This window comes from Balaenoptera musculus, chromosome 9 (genome assembly GCF_009873245.2).
Source record: "Balaenoptera musculus isolate JJ_BM4_2016_0621 chromosome 9, mBalMus1.pri.v3, whole genome shotgun sequence".
In the NCBI taxonomy this organism is placed as follows: Eukaryota; Metazoa; Chordata; class Mammalia; order Artiodactyla; family Balaenopteridae; genus Balaenoptera; species Balaenoptera musculus.
This window is the reverse complement of record NC_045793.1, coordinates 44,252,755-44,268,000: the sequence shown is the minus strand read 5'-3', so window position 1 is coordinate 44,268,000 and position 15,246 is coordinate 44,252,755. Positions and strand designations below refer to the sequence as shown.

At 43.6% G+C, this 15,246-nt stretch overlaps 1 protein-coding gene across 5 annotated transcripts in view; it reads left to right on the top strand.

The window, feature by feature from the left end:
• BMPER (BMP binding endothelial regulator) overlaps positions 1-15,246 on the top strand; it is a 255,788-nt gene that overhangs the window by 26,426 nt on the left and 214,116 nt on the right. For all 5 annotated transcript variants that reach the window (XM_036862761.1, XM_036862763.1, XM_036862762.1 and 2 more), the window contains one exon: positions 4,926-5,025. In XM_036862761.1, coding sequence (XP_036718656.1) covers positions 4,926-5,025 — 100 coding nt within the window. The remainder of the gene's footprint in view (positions 1-4,925; positions 5,026-15,246) is intronic.

Genomic DNA, 15,246 nt, shown 5'->3' with positions numbered 1-15,246 from the left:
TCCTAATATGGCTAATCACATGAAGGATCAGCAGGCAAGGCACCAGGTATTTTCATTTTCCCTCTTATTTCAGGAGATTTGTGTTGCTGTTTCATAGTCTAGAAATACAGCATCTGCCAGCCGACGTTTCTCCCTGATCACTCTCATCATATCAGCTGCTGTGTTGTCCTCTCCAGATTTTTTATTTTATTGTTATGTTTAAATATAAATGAAAGGTCAGGTAATACTTTCCATAGTCCATAATAGGATTGCGCCTGGAAGAATCTTAGAAAAAAAATATCTTCAAGACATTGGCTTGAAATAAAACAAAAGCATCTCAAAAACATTTTTTTTTTTTTCTCGTTGAGAAAAGCAAACAGGAAAATCTCACAATGGCAATTTGCTATCTTCTCTAACCAGCCCCCCACCCCCACCCCGCCAAATCAGTGACAGATCATTTCCCTCCATGCCAGACACTGAAAAATGCTCAGGAGGCACTGGCGGGTTTCTTGGCACATTTCCTAAGCGCAGGGAACTCTGTGCTGCCATCTAGTGGCAGATCTTAGATACAGCAAGCTGGCTGCTGGAATCCTGTTTGAACTTGGCTGCGGCCGGAGCTGTGGTTTGGCTCGCATCCTTATAGAGCTTTGTTGCCAGCCATGTAAGTTTTTTTCTTTATTACTCCCTATGCCCCTCTTTTCTTTTTGTTTGTTGGCACTTCATTTCATGTGCCCCCAGAGGCTGTGTTTTGAATTTTGATATATTTTGTCTTTCTGAAAGGAGGAAATAATGCAGACAGATGCCTTTGACAACAGGTAAATCACAAGCTGGCTGACCCTAGAAAGTGGTAAACATGGAGAGACAGAGACTGAGAATGAAAAATGTGATGGTAGTTATTACTCGTAGGCACTGGCTAGGTTGGTTTTTAAGAATGTTCTGACATTTTCCTCCAGAGCATTTTTACCACCATTTCTGTGGCTTAGTTTTGGGGAGACTCAAACTCAGGCTGGAATCTTGGGGAAAATTTGCATAGGGATGTGAGTCTGGCTGTCAGAGGTGTGATAGGCATAGATACCTATCAATATACAAAATAGTGCATCTTTCCTTGTTACCAGAAAACAGCTGGTGTTTGTAGACCTTCCCATGGTTGGTGATGACACAGCTCCTTGGAGTTATTCAGCTCTTGTTAGAGAGCTCATTTCACATATGTGGAACCACCTGGAAGGTATTAATCTCTCCTGGGGCCTTAGGACTATGACATTCTTTAGTTCTTGTGTGTATCCCGCATGCTGGGAAGTAGCAAAGTGCAGCATTTAAGCACGTGCCTTTGGAGTCGGACCTCTATTTGTATTCCAGATCTGCCTCTTGTGTGACCTGGGCAAGTTTACCAATGTTGGTTCCTCATCTGTAAAATGGGGATGATGTGGAATTTTTTTGTGAAATAATGCATATACTATTCTTAGCACAGAGCTTGATACATAGAAAGTGTTCAGTAAGTGTGAGTCAGTGTCAGAAAACATTTTGTGAATGAAAACGTGAACCAAAGGAGCCGTGACCTTGAGTAAGAGCAGAGGACACTTGGTGGCACGTGGGGATGAGGCAGCCAGTGGAGAGGGAGTCCTGAAGGCACGGCTTTGCATGTGCCCCTTCTCACCAGAGCTGTTGGCTTGAAGACCAGTGTTTTTGTCTCTTGACAAAATCAGGGAAAGCAAAGTGAGTGGTCTTAATTAACCTGTGCTTGAATTTACTCTGTAGCTGCTGGACTCAATTAAGAAGATGGAGGAATCAGCCTCTCACCAGCGATTCTCTGCCGTTTTTCTTTCTTTCTTTGAGGGCCTGGGATTCTGAGCTTGTGCTCCATACCCATGCAAGCAGGCAGCTGGGAAATGATCAGGTCTGGCAGCTCTGTACCAGCGTGACCCTTGGTAGACATAAAAAAACTCCAAGTGTTATCAGAAGGGGGAAAAATATCTCACTAAACCTACAGCTAAGGTTTAGGTTTACGCTCTCTGTGCGAGAGTGTGTGTGTGTGTGTGTGAGTACACAAAAAATTCCAGAAGTGAATCTACAAATCATCTGGTTGAAATAAATTTTCTGCTGAACTATAATTACGAGCTATTTATTATGGATCTTGGGATCTTGCTATGGATTTTGATTGGCTGCTAGGTTTCTAATTTAGCAAAGAATTCCTATATGTAAGAGACTGTGTGTCTTCCTATACATGAGACCCCAAATTTTGACTTCACACCCACTCTGACTACTGTTAGAGTTTTTACTTCCTTGTGTCTGAGGAGTCTTCCTTTCAGAGAGGAGATGCACTTGGGGGCTGGGGGGTGGCTTTTCCTTAAGGCTGCAGCCAGCTTTGCTGAAGGCATAAAGCCGAGGTAACAGATGCTCTGAGGTAATGCCCTGGGTGGGGCAGCTGGTATCAAACTATGGCTTCGAGTAACTGCACCTTGCAAAGCTAAGTCACTGTTCATAATGCCAAGCAGCATAGACACCTGATCGTTGTTCTTGATTGCTCTGGTGGTGGCAAAAGGGTGCTATTAATTTTTAAGAATATACCTCTTTCATTTGAATTGTGACCATAACTGTGTATTACGTTTGTATTTAAGAAAATATATGAACATAAATCAAAGGGCCATGACTTACAGTGAGTCATGATGCCACCATTATTATGAAGAGAGGGTGAGGGAAGGAGAGTTGCAGGGCTCGGAGCCAGGATACCTGGGTTCAGGTTGCAGGCAGCTGTTCACTCCGGGACTGTGGACAGCTCCCGAGCCCGCCTCAGCCCCGCTGGTACTAAGAACGCTCCCCGTACAGGGGTGGTTCTCAGCCTGGGCTGCACACTGGAATTACCTGGGGAGCCTGGTCCTGAGATAAATCAGATCTGAGCTTCAGGAAATGGGAGACAGTGCTGGGCTTTGTTAAGAACTGCACATGGGTTCTGATTAGCAGCCAAGGGTGAGGATCACTGCCTCACGGGATTTTAAGGAGTCAGTGAGATTAGCCCTATGAGAACCTTTATCACATAACACACACCGAAAAGGGGGAAAGAAAAGGAGACTGGGTTACTCAGGTCAACCACACCTTACAATCAGACACCAGTAACCAATAAACGAAAAAACAGAAGGTCTGCACACCAGCCCTGCAGGAGTGGGTACAGTGGCTGAGAACTGATGCTCGCTCTTTGAGTGGCCAGGCAGGTGTTGGGATGGCCCCGTCTGTGTGTTTACCACATTGGCCTCGGTAATGATGGCCATTTTCTACGTGGGGACGTTTGAGCAGCACCGATCGGGGTGGGCTCATTATTCCCATGCTTCAGTGGCCTTGCAAAGCCATCAGCGCAGTGAGACAACAAGACTGTGTAGAAATAGAGCTGTTGGAATGGCGAGGCTCACCCGTCCCCAGGCTCCATGTACCTTACTCTGGGGGGGGGAGGGGTGATTGGTGAGTTGGAGGGAGTGGGGTTCTGGGACTCTCAGAGGTTCTGCTCATTCAAAAAGGGAGGAGATGACAATCTGGACTCATTTTAGAATTAGAACCTGGGAACATCTTGAGGGGCTCTGCAACTCCTAGGGAATTGGAGGGCAGCACAGAAGGTGACATGTTTTATCTGAGAATGCTTTAGAGCTAGAATTTGGTGTATGGGCTCAGCTTGGACCCCAGGTCCCCAACACACACACACACACACACACACACACACACACACTTAAACACTCTCACACCCCTCACCCCCCCACACCCCTCCTTGGTGCTGGAATAGAAATGGGGAGATCTTCCTTACTCTTGACATTGAAGCATACTGGTTACACTTGTGAATCTTCCCAAGGTCATTGTCAGGGCTGAGTCAGGATTTCTCCTGCACATATTCCAGGAGGGTTCTGAATTCATCTCGAGGTCAGAGGGCTGGTCAGTTGCTCCTCTCTGATCTCTCTCTAAATCAGGCAATGAGTGTGGTCATCCCAGCCTTAACTCAGGGTAGGGCGTGGGCATTGTACACATTTGTGAGCTCAATATTGAAATCCACCTCTGCCACCGCAAAGCTGTATGATCTTGAAAAAGTCATAGACCTTCTCTGAACAGCAGTTTTCCTGTTTATAAACAAGAGATAGTGATAATACTTATCTCACAGCATTTTAATAGGAATGAAAGCCACAGCACCTAGCATTTAGTAGACCCTTGTTACAGCTCCAATCTCGTTGAAGTGTTGTGACATAGTATTTTTGGTCCATGTGCATCCTGTTCTCCAAACAGGTATATGCATCATATTTGGATCTTCTTGAGGTCATTTTAACAGCCAACTTTTCAGGATAAAACCAAAGATGCAAATGCTCACCACACTGTCATTAGCATAAGTGCTAATATAATGCAGCTGTCCCACAGCTATAAAACACTGACTCCTGTGTCTCTGCTTGGCATAGGGAATATTATTTTTTCTCTTACTGAGCCGATTCAATACTCAACTTTGTCATTATTTGAGTTGGAACTTTAGATTGCTGCATTTTAATTCACTCTACTATTAAGGATTGTTGGACGGCTGTGTGCAAATATTTTTGTTCTCACGATGCAGTCCTGGCCCAGGTAGCCCAATGGGCAAAATATGATTTACACAAATATTATCATTTCTATAGTGTGTACTGAAAAGAAACCTTAGAGCAGGGCGGGAGAAAGCCTCTCTCTCTCGGAGTTCGGTTATCTAGGTTAAATTGGCTGGTAAAGAAGGGACTTTTCATCCCCTTTCATCTGCCCCTAATCTCAATCTATTCCTGGAAGGATATTTTTGTTCCAGAAAGAGCAAAATCTCATTTGCTATCACAGAGTTTTCTCGCCAAGATGAAGGCAAGATAGGAAGAGGGAAGCTAGGAAAACCTCAGCCATGTGCTAGGATTCTGGGGGTTCTGTTTTGAAGTTGATTTCAAATGTTTCTTGTCCTTTTTGCCTAGAACAAGGAAGTGACCTGTAAGAGAGAGAAGTGCCCAGTGCTGTCGAGAGACTGTGCCCTCGCCATCAAGCAGAGGGGAGCCTGTTGCGAGCGGTGCAAAGGTAATTTATGTCTTGGCTGCCTTTTTTGGCTGTTCCTGCAGGCATTTTAATTTCTCTTTCTCTCACCTTTCTCTTCACTCAGCTCTTGGCTGGGGTGCAAGTGGGTGTTGGGAGGGAAGCTGCTGTGTGTATGAGTGTTGGGGGGTAGGTAGTAAGGGGAGTCCTCCTAGTAGGGGATGAAAGTATGGTGAGCATCTGCATCGTTGGTTTATTTTCTGAGGCAAGTTGTTAAAATGCCACAGAAGAGATGTAAACATGATGCCTCTGCAGGTTGGTACACACGCACGCAAGCCTGTTCTGTCACAAAGTTTCAACACTCAGTTTTTCCAGGCTCTACGCTCGCCCTGCCCAGCTCTGCCAGAGGAGTCTTTTAGACCAATTTTTATCATTTTGGTCCCTATTAAAGTTTTTTCTTTCCTTCCAAATTAAATCTAAGTCCTTCCCTTTGTCTTTGAAGCATCTCTAAAACGCCCTTACTCCACCCCCATCTCCTGTGGCCCTCCGGCGCGCCTGTCTCTCTCAAACACACTGTTCTAGGTTGCCTCTGCCTTAGCTCAGGTCTTTCCTCCAACCTGCCCAGATGCTGCCTGTGCTCAAGGTCCCCCAGCCCTCATCCGTCACTCTCCTGGTTAAGTTTCCATGGCATCCAGAAGTTCACACAGATACTTCAGTGATGTGCTTTTTCATTGTCTTGTTTGTGTTCAGTAGATCCTCAGCTCCTCAGGACAGGAGCCAGGTCACGCTCTGATGTCACCTAGTGTATGTCAGTGTATGCAGTGTGGTCCCGCAGAGGTCAAAATGAGCACAGTTGTTCAGGATGTGGGCTCCGGAGTCACACTGCCAAGTCCAAATCCAACAGTCCTGGGTTGCAAAGAGATTTCTCACCCTGAAGATGCATCCTGGGTTGCAGAGTGTTCCCCAAAAGTTCATGTCCATTAGGAACCTCAGAATGTGACCTTAATTGGCAATGGGATCTTTGGAGATGTAATTAGTTAAGATAAGGTCATACCAGATTAGGGTGGCTGCAAATCCAATATGACTGGTGTCTTTATATGAAGAGCAGACAGAGACACACAGAGAACGTGGCTGTATAACAAGAGGGGCAGGTATAGACGCCTGGGCTCTGTTGCTGAGATTCAGATTCACTTGCCCTGGGGAGGGGGGCTAAGGCATCTGTCTTTTGAAGAAGCTCTCGGGAGATTTAATGTGCAGCCTGGGTGGGAACCTCTGAAAGAGATCTTGACCAGGTGATTTCTACCCCCACAGAAGAATATCCTTTTTTGGAGCTGCAAAGGGGAGGCTCCCTTCTGTAGAGCTCTCAAAAGGAACGCCATAGAAACCAAGTAAACTAAAGCGCCATTTCTAGTGACAAACCACAAGTCTCTACGCTCAAGGAGGACTTTGAACTTTACAACGCACACTATTATATGAAATCCACACGTCAAGGATTAATGCCAAGTTGTTTGTGAGTAACTATAGTTATTATAGTTACTATTTATAGACTTAAACTATAATGTTTAAGTCTATAAATAAATAAATAAATAAGAGGCAGAGGTTGGAGTTGTGTTGCCCCAAGCCAAGGAATGCCTCGGGTTACCAGGAGCTGGGAAAAGGCCAGGAGGGGTCTTCCCTAGAAGCTTCAGATGGAGCATGGCCCTGCCAACACCTTGATTTTGGACTTCTACTTTCCAGAACTGTGAGAGAATACATTTCTGTTGTCTTAAGCCTCCAAGCTGGTGGTAATTTGTCACAGCAGCCTGAGAAACTAATACCCCAAGGTTTTCACTTGAGCAGGTAGAGACATGGAACCTCTTTCTACCCCAGTTCCCTCTCCTGTTAAATGAGGATAATAATTGTGTCGGAGGGAGCTAATGGCGAGACACAGTCAATGTGTTTAGCAAAGTGCCTGGCATGCAAACATTTCTCGGTTAATATAAATATAGTAGGTGCTCTGTAAATACCTGATGGACTTGACTATAAAAATGCGTCTTCTGAAGCCTTTTGGAGCAGGAGAAACCAGCCATTTACTTCTCATCTCTTTCCTACGGAGTTGGGAGCCAGATGTTTTACTCACGTGACTTCTGAGAGCTATTGATGCAAGATCTGAAATAGTAATTTCTTAGGAGTCTCCCAAGCTGATGGTCAGATAAAGTAATTCCAATTAAGAATACATTACTGGGACTTCCCTGGTGGTCCAGTGGTAAAGAATCCGGCTTCCAATGCAGTGGACGTGGGTTCGATCCCTGGTGGGGGAACTAAGATCCCACGTGCCTCGGGGCAACTAAACCTGAGCACCACGACTACTGAGCTTGCCAGCTTCAACGAGAGAGCCCACGTGCCGCAAACTACAGTGCCCACGTGCCCTGGAGTCTGCGGGCCACAACTAGAGAGAGAAAACAACAAAAACAACAAAAACCCTGCACGCCACAACTAGAGAGAAGCCCGCGCACTGCAACAGAAGATCCCACGTGCCTCACCAAAGATCCCACGTGCCGCAACTAAGACCCGATGCAGCCAGAATAAATAAATAAATAAAATAAAATAAAAAAAGAAAGAAAAGAATACATTACTGAGCCAATGTGTGTCTAAGTTATCGTTGATTCACCTTAAAGAACCTCTTCTATTTAATTCTTTATTTTTTTAACGGCTGATTTACCATCTTCATCTTGCAAGGCTGCCTCGCCAGTGAGAGATGAGTTGGATGCTACAGGGTGGAAGCAGAATGTGTGAAGGAACCATGCCCAAGGCATTAGGTTCATTTCCCGTTAACCGTAGCACAGGAGGGCACTTTGGGTTGCTGTAGTGTGTAACCTACTTGCCTTCTTGTCCTGCTGTTTCCTTTATCATCATTCTGTCCTTTGATCATCCTAACCTTCCAAGGGAAAGGGATACTTGTGACAAATACATTTCATGAGTATTCTTTTTGAGCTTAAGATGATAAAGTCTCGGGCTTCCCTGGTGGTGCAGTGGTTGAGAATCTGCCTGCCAATGCAGGGGACATGGGTTCGAGCCCTGGTCTGGGAAGATCCCACATGCCGCGGAGCAACTGGGCCTGTGAGCCACAACTACTGAGCCTGCACGTCTGGAGCCCGTGCTCCGCAACAAGAGAGGCTGCGATAGTGAGAGGCCCGCGCACCGCGATGAAGAGTGGCCCCCGCTCGCCGCAACTAGAGAAAGCCCTTGCACAGAAACGAAGACCCAACACAGCCAAGAATAAATAAATAAATAAATAAATAAAATTTAAAAAGATGATAAAGTCTCTTCAAATTAAACTGGACCCAAGAATAGACCAGTGAATTCAGCGCCCTGAGTTCTCTTTCTGACAGTAAAGTCCAGGCCTTTTGGGGGAGATCAGAATCCCCAGCCTGCCCTGAGGTGGACCTTCCTGAGAGAGACTCCTGAAAAGTGCTGACTTGTCAGGCTGTAGAGGGGGCTCTTAAGATGCCCCCCTTCATTTTCTCTATTTCCACTCCATAATACAGTTTTTGTCTCCTGGGTTTTAAGGGACACTGTTGTATTTGCACTGGTTTATTTATGTTTTTCTGATTAGAATAGTTACATATGCTCATAGAAGCAGCTTTTAAAAATAGGCTAAACTGTGGAAAAGCAGAAAATAAATTACTCATAATCCCACCACCCAGAAGTAACAACAGTTAATATTTGATATATGTTTTCTGTATTTTTTTCCCACGTCGAAGTGTTTACCTAGTTGACATCTTATTATCGAATTGTGTTATTTCTGGGTTTTTTTGCTTTTTTTTTTTTTTTCTTCTCCCACTTGACATCAGGGCATAACATCTTCTCAACTTGTTTGGAAATACTGTCCTTAATGGGCACATAAGAATCTGCGTGGGAATGTACCAACATTCATTGGGTCATTTCTCCATTCCTGGGCATTTAGGTTATACCCTGGATTTTAGCATTGGGCAAGGGTAAGTACAAGAAGCTGAAACCAAAGAACATGTGCAGTAAAGGAATAACGACCAAAAAGGGAGGATCAAGAGCATTGCCTGGGTAGAGAGGAGATCTTGGTGTGAACCCAGAAACCACTCTGGATTTGGCCTCCCAAGGAATCTGGGTAAACCTCTCCTCCCCATCTCCTGTCCTCTGATCACGCAGTGGAACAAGGACAGCAGCAAATCCTCAGTGTGGAGCAGATACTGAGACAACCGCGACAGCTGTGCTTCTCGTAAGCCCTCTTCCAACGGGCGTGGTCAGTGCTAACACTGGCGGTTTTAACTTTTACTTAGAATGATTGCGTGAGGAGTCGTAGTAATGAGTTTGTTGATAATACTTTATTTTAGAGCAGAATGATGTCCAGGCAAGATTATCTCAGGGTCAATTTTTTTTGTTTGTTTTTTTTGCGGTCGACGCATACATTTATTTGACTGTGCTAAATCTGTAATACGAAGCCCATTTTACAGATGAGCAACTGACTTAACGATTTGCACTAAGTCACAAAAAGTTTGCAATGGTTAGCCAGGACTCGCACCCTGTTCTTACAGACCTGGGGCTCTGTGCCTGGCAGGGGAAGGGCCTGGAACACCCGCGGGCGCTCCCGGTCCACAGCCACCGCTGCTCTTACTCTCGGGGACCCCGTGCCGCGCTGGCAGCGACCAGCGCCAACCGGTAGGAAGAGAGGCGAGGGGAGATGCAGGACATCAACCGCGGCCACACCGACTTCCGCCCGCGACTCCTGGGCTCCTCCCTCCAGGGCTCCTCCCTCCAGGGCTTCCGGCCTCCGGACCCGAGGCCCCTCCTCTGCTTCCGGGGCGGGTCCAGGAAGCGGATTCAGGGCGTTGAAGGGATCTCAAAGCCCCTCCGGCTAGTTAACGCATGGTGAATGGAGAGCTGATGGACTTAATTCTCCTGTATTTTGAAAGTCATTTGCATTCAGAGGTACCACCTTATGCTGTTTTTAAAGCTGGTCACCAGACAGATCCGCCCTCTTGTAAAGGTGAGCACAGCACGTACCTAACCTGGCAGAATGGGTGAAGGGCCTGGGCCTACCAGGCTTCCCAGCAAAGACTCCCCTTCTAGAAAACCTTTCTACCATCAGCAGGCACACGGGAAGGGGAAATCTAGTATTGCTAACTGGATGCAGCAGTAGTCCAAGCTAGTTGCTTTGAGTTTCCGGGGAGTATTGTTTGTGGTTGTTTGTTCTTCCTCTTACCTGAGGGAATTGTGAGTGTAAGCAGTGTTTCTCAAAATGCAGTGGACCAAAGACTTACCTATGATAATGCAGCTTCCTGGGCCTTGCCCAATAACAGTAGTAACTGAGATCCTAATCATCTTCATCAAAATTGCAGGGGCTCGAACGTATATATAGTCCTTATGCAGAGTCAGGCACTGGATCCTCACAGCCTACTGAGGGAGGTACTATCATAGCCCCGTTTTACACATGAAGTGGTGGCACTGAGAGCCCCAAGGCGACAGAGGTAGTAAATGACAGCGATGGGGGACAGACTGGTCTCATCATTAGGCTTGCAGGCCTGCTGTATCACAAGCTCTGCCCCCGGTCCCATGAGTCTACATTTTCAGGTCACCACCGGGACTCTCATGGGGGCTGAGGCTTGAGAACCACTGCTACCAGGTAAAGAAAGGAAAGGAAGAGAGAAGGTGGGTCTTTCTGATGAAGGAATGAGAAGCACATCTGTGAGAGGCTCTTGGTCGATATCTGCCCTCGTCAGTGCATCTTTGGGGTGAAATCTCTTTGCCCCTCGTAGCTGTGAGGCTGTGATCCTTTGCTCTCCTGCTATTTTGAAATTTTTTTAATCATTAGAATGATGGTATAAGAAAGAAAGAAAAGTAGATAATGACCAAGAAAATGTAACTCAAATGTTGAAGTGCTGGTGAATGGTTATCAAAACTCTTCCTAGTTATTCAGTTGTGTAAATAAACGGCGGGGAGGGTGGTGGGACTTGAGCCCCAAGAACTGGCAAAGGACCTCCCATCATTTGCTGAAACTTTTTTTTTCTTTTCCAACTTCTTTCTCTTCCTCTTTCCCTTCCTTAGCATAATTATTTTCAATTTTAACTTTATTTTTAATTTTAACTATTGATGTAGTAGCTATCTCACTACTACATCAATACATTATCATACTAAAAATTTAAACAAGGGAGTAAAGTCTTTTCTGAGCTACAAAAACCCACTCTTTTCAGAAATAACAACTGTTATCAATTTATTGTGTCTTTCCCAGACCTTTTCCAGTTTATTACATATACACACATTTATATATATATGTAATTTTGTATGTGTGGTTTTATTTTTACATAAGTGAAATTAAATAGTAATTTTTCTTTCACAGTTTGCTTTTTAAAAATATCTCTACAGTAATATGATTTAGGAATTTTCCCATGCCAGTTCATGCTTTTTAGTTGTGTGGATCCCATAGCACAGATGTACAATAATTTATTTAACATCTCCCTGTTGATAGACGTTTAGACTTTCAGTTTTATGCCAAGCTACGGGGAACCAACTTGCCATTCTTGTTGTGCCCCTGTGTGTCTGATGCTCAAAGACAGACCTGGAAATCAAAGTGCTGTGGGGAGAGGCGTGCACAAGTTAAATTGTAATGGACCTTACTCAGCGGCCTCCAAAAGAGGCAAGGCTAGTCTCCTTTCCTATTCCTTTGAGAGTTTTCAAGCCTTTCTTCCTAAAAGATTATGATAGACTAGAGGAGAAGTTGGTATTACACATAGCAACATTTAGGCGAATCAGCTGCTTTCGCCTTAAAAACTTGCGCATATAGCCATGTTGCCCATACACTGCCCATATAGCCAACTCTTTATTTGAGACTGCCACGTGCACACTCCTATCCCAATTCTTTCCTGTTTTGGGTTTCTCCCATATTACAAGGGATATTTTCCTCCCCTTTTTGTGGTTTTGTGAGAAATGGTATCAAGTTCCTTTTAAAGAACCTAACTGAGGGTCAGCAATTCTTTTTTGTTTTTCAATGAAATATAGAAAGCACCGACAGTTGTCAACAAATTAAGACTTGAATGGTGGTATTTTTGCAAAATTTCGCCCAATGAACTGAACTGCAGTAACAGAATCAACTAAGTTTAGAATATAGGCTAGATGAAGAAAGGGGGACTGTTTTGCATGCCTCTTATTTCTAAGAATGATTTTTCAATGAGAAAATATCATCATCCTCATTTTCATCATCTCAGTTATCAAACATACTTCACATTTGAGGCATTTGAAGACTCTCTGAAGTTATTACTTTTTGTTTTGATACTTCCAATAGGGGGAAAGCACAGAGAGAAGAAGGCATATCATCAGCTCATTGTTTCTTGGACATTCTCTTAAGAAATTTGGGCCATTTAAAATTCCCATATTAATTTACGCTTATGTTTATATCTATATTCTATGTGTACTGATGTATATTTGGGAACACTTGTAATTAGTGTTCATAGTTTATTTGTAATTATGTGGAGTCTCATTTCATTCCTTTAAATAATTACAGAAGTTTATATTTATTACATCCGTAAAGACTATGCTCATTCTCTATGGGTCTTTAAGGATCATTCCTATTCTTTGTTTTGAGGCCAGGCTCAGTGATGATATTGTTCCTACAGGAAAACAAGGTCTTCTATATGTTGGTCACCTTCTGGTGTGATGAAAAGTGGAACCTGCTTGTATTTACCAAGAGCTTTGACCCTTTGAGAAAGCCGTGGCATTTGCTTTTCCACTTAGTGTTGTTGAAGCCCTGTGGGTGGTGAGGTGTGACTTGTCTGGTTGATTTTAAAACCTTTATCCTCACCTGTTACCTTCATAATAGTAGTCCCAAAGGGATGTGTTTCCCCCCAGTGCTGGATACTGGGTTAGCTGGTTTATGCTCACCACTTAGTCCTCACAACAGCAGGGGCATTTCTGTCTTTCTCATTTTATATATGAGGAAACCGAAGGCTCAGAGAACTTAAATCACTCATTTGCCAAGGTGTTAGTGATGCAAAGATCAACCAGAGGGTATCCAAGCCCTCAAGGAGCTTGCTCTACTGGAGGGACAAAACAATACCATCCAACGGGGGAAGTTCTCCAGGGAAGGTGTGCCAGAGTGCAGAGGGCAAGGGGAGTGTGCTGGGGAAGGCTTTCCAGAAGAGGCAACTCATTTTTGTGATCAAGAAGGAGTTCATCACATCCAAAGAGAGCTGTTTGTGGGAAGCTCCCAGGTGAAGGTCATGATCCACACAAAGGCATGGAATAGTTCTTAGGCATTGCCCACCACTCATGATCACCTAGGGCACTTGTTAAAACACCATTTCCTGGGCTTTGAAGTTTTTGTTAGTTGATTGTTTAGGGGAGGGTGAGGGGGGTCAGACAAAAGCATGAAGGATCCTATCATGACTTCTGCTTATTTTCCTCTGAAGAAGATGTTGGTATTGAAAAGGAAGCAGTAGAGTAAATCTGCTGAGACATAAATATGAAAACTCATATTTCCAAAAGGATTTTTAGGAAGGTTGTGTGTGTGTATAGACATTTGTGTTCTTGTTTGCTTCAATCAGATTGCTCATATGTTCCATTCATTCATTCATTCAACAAGTATTTACTGATCCCATGCCAGGTATTTATGGGATACCTGGCACTGCTTACCAAATTGTTCTTACCTTTTATGAAGCCAGATTATTCTTTCAAACAAAAAAGTAAGTAAATTATAACTTATTCTTCTCAAGCAAGTGTTTCAGTGTACTTTTCAGATTATTTTATGCTAATAATTGTCATACATTTTAATCCAAATAGCCTAATAACTGGGCAAAAGATAATCTAATTTGAAAAATCTCAATATTATTTGATGAAAACAAATGAGATCATTGAGAGTCAAACAGACGGCTTTGGCAGCTTTTCTGTATTTACTTGGACTGAGAATCACCCTTTAATTTGGGGTTCTTTCATGAACAGTCATGTACTTGTTATCTGAATATATGTTTGTTATTAGTGGATAATAAACAAATAAGGTGTTTTTCAAACATTTATAGGTCAAATTCCATCCTCTTTCTTCATACAGAGCATAAAATATTAATTGTCCACAATACTTTGATGAAAGATACAAGAAAATAGTCTTTCATTTATCAAGTGGGATTTATATTCCACAATCTTTTCTTGTCTTTGATTTCTCTGTGCCTTGTCTCATTTTTCTATGGGTTGTGATCCCATGGGTTGTTTAATAGTTTAATTTTTATATTTGATTTAAAAAGATCCTATGATGTCTCAAAATGAAAGGAAAGAGGCAAAATATAAATATTTGCACACTGATTTCCAAAACTGGACAACCGTCCTAGGTTCTGGTAAATAATTAGGGAGCAAAACATGCCTGGAGAATTTTAAGGGGATTGGGCTCATTTATAGAGACCAAGTGCTGACCAAAGTAAAATAGAGCTATGAATAATGGTAAAAGATTGAGTATTATTAATTATAGCTTGCCTTTAAAGCAGTACAAGGTCACAAATCAGGAGCCGCTTCTCCTTTTGCTTCGAGAATGACTTGGAAGATGACAATGCCTTTCAGAATATTGCTATGTGGCTATTTTGTAGGGAGCCAGCCGATTACCATATATAGGAATGAGCATTTAAAAAAACTTAAAAAAAAAATAACTACAGGGCTTCCCTGGTGGCACAGTGGTTGAGAATCTGCCTGCCAATGCAGGGGACTACGGGTTCGAGCCCTGGTCTGGGAAGACCCCACATGCTGCGGAGCAACTAGGCCCGTGAGCCACAACTACTGAGCCTGCGTGTCTGGAGCCTGTGCTCCGCAACAAGAGAGGCCGCGATAGTGAGAGGCCCGCGCACCGCGATGAAGAGTGGCCCCCGCTTGCCACAACTAGAGAAAGCCCTCGCACAGAAACGAAGACAGCAAAAATAAATAAATAAATAAATTAATTAATTAAAAAAAACAAAACAAAATACACTCCCTATGTTGACAGAATAAATTGTCCTGTTGTTTACACGGTTTAAGATGGAATAACCGTGAGTTTTTCCATGCATGTGTCAATCTGGTTGTTTGCTTTTAACCAGATTTCTTTTAGCAATTATAACCGTGCATTGTCTGCTGCCCAAACAAAAGAGCAGCTCTTTCCCCAACCTCTGTTTTCCTTCCTTTTAGACATCACCAAAATCTCTGGTAGTTATTATGTATGATTGACCCGGATGCAGTTTGTCCCAGGTTTCACATCCCAAATAAGGAATGACCTGCCTTAAGGTTAATACTCTACCAGTCATTTAA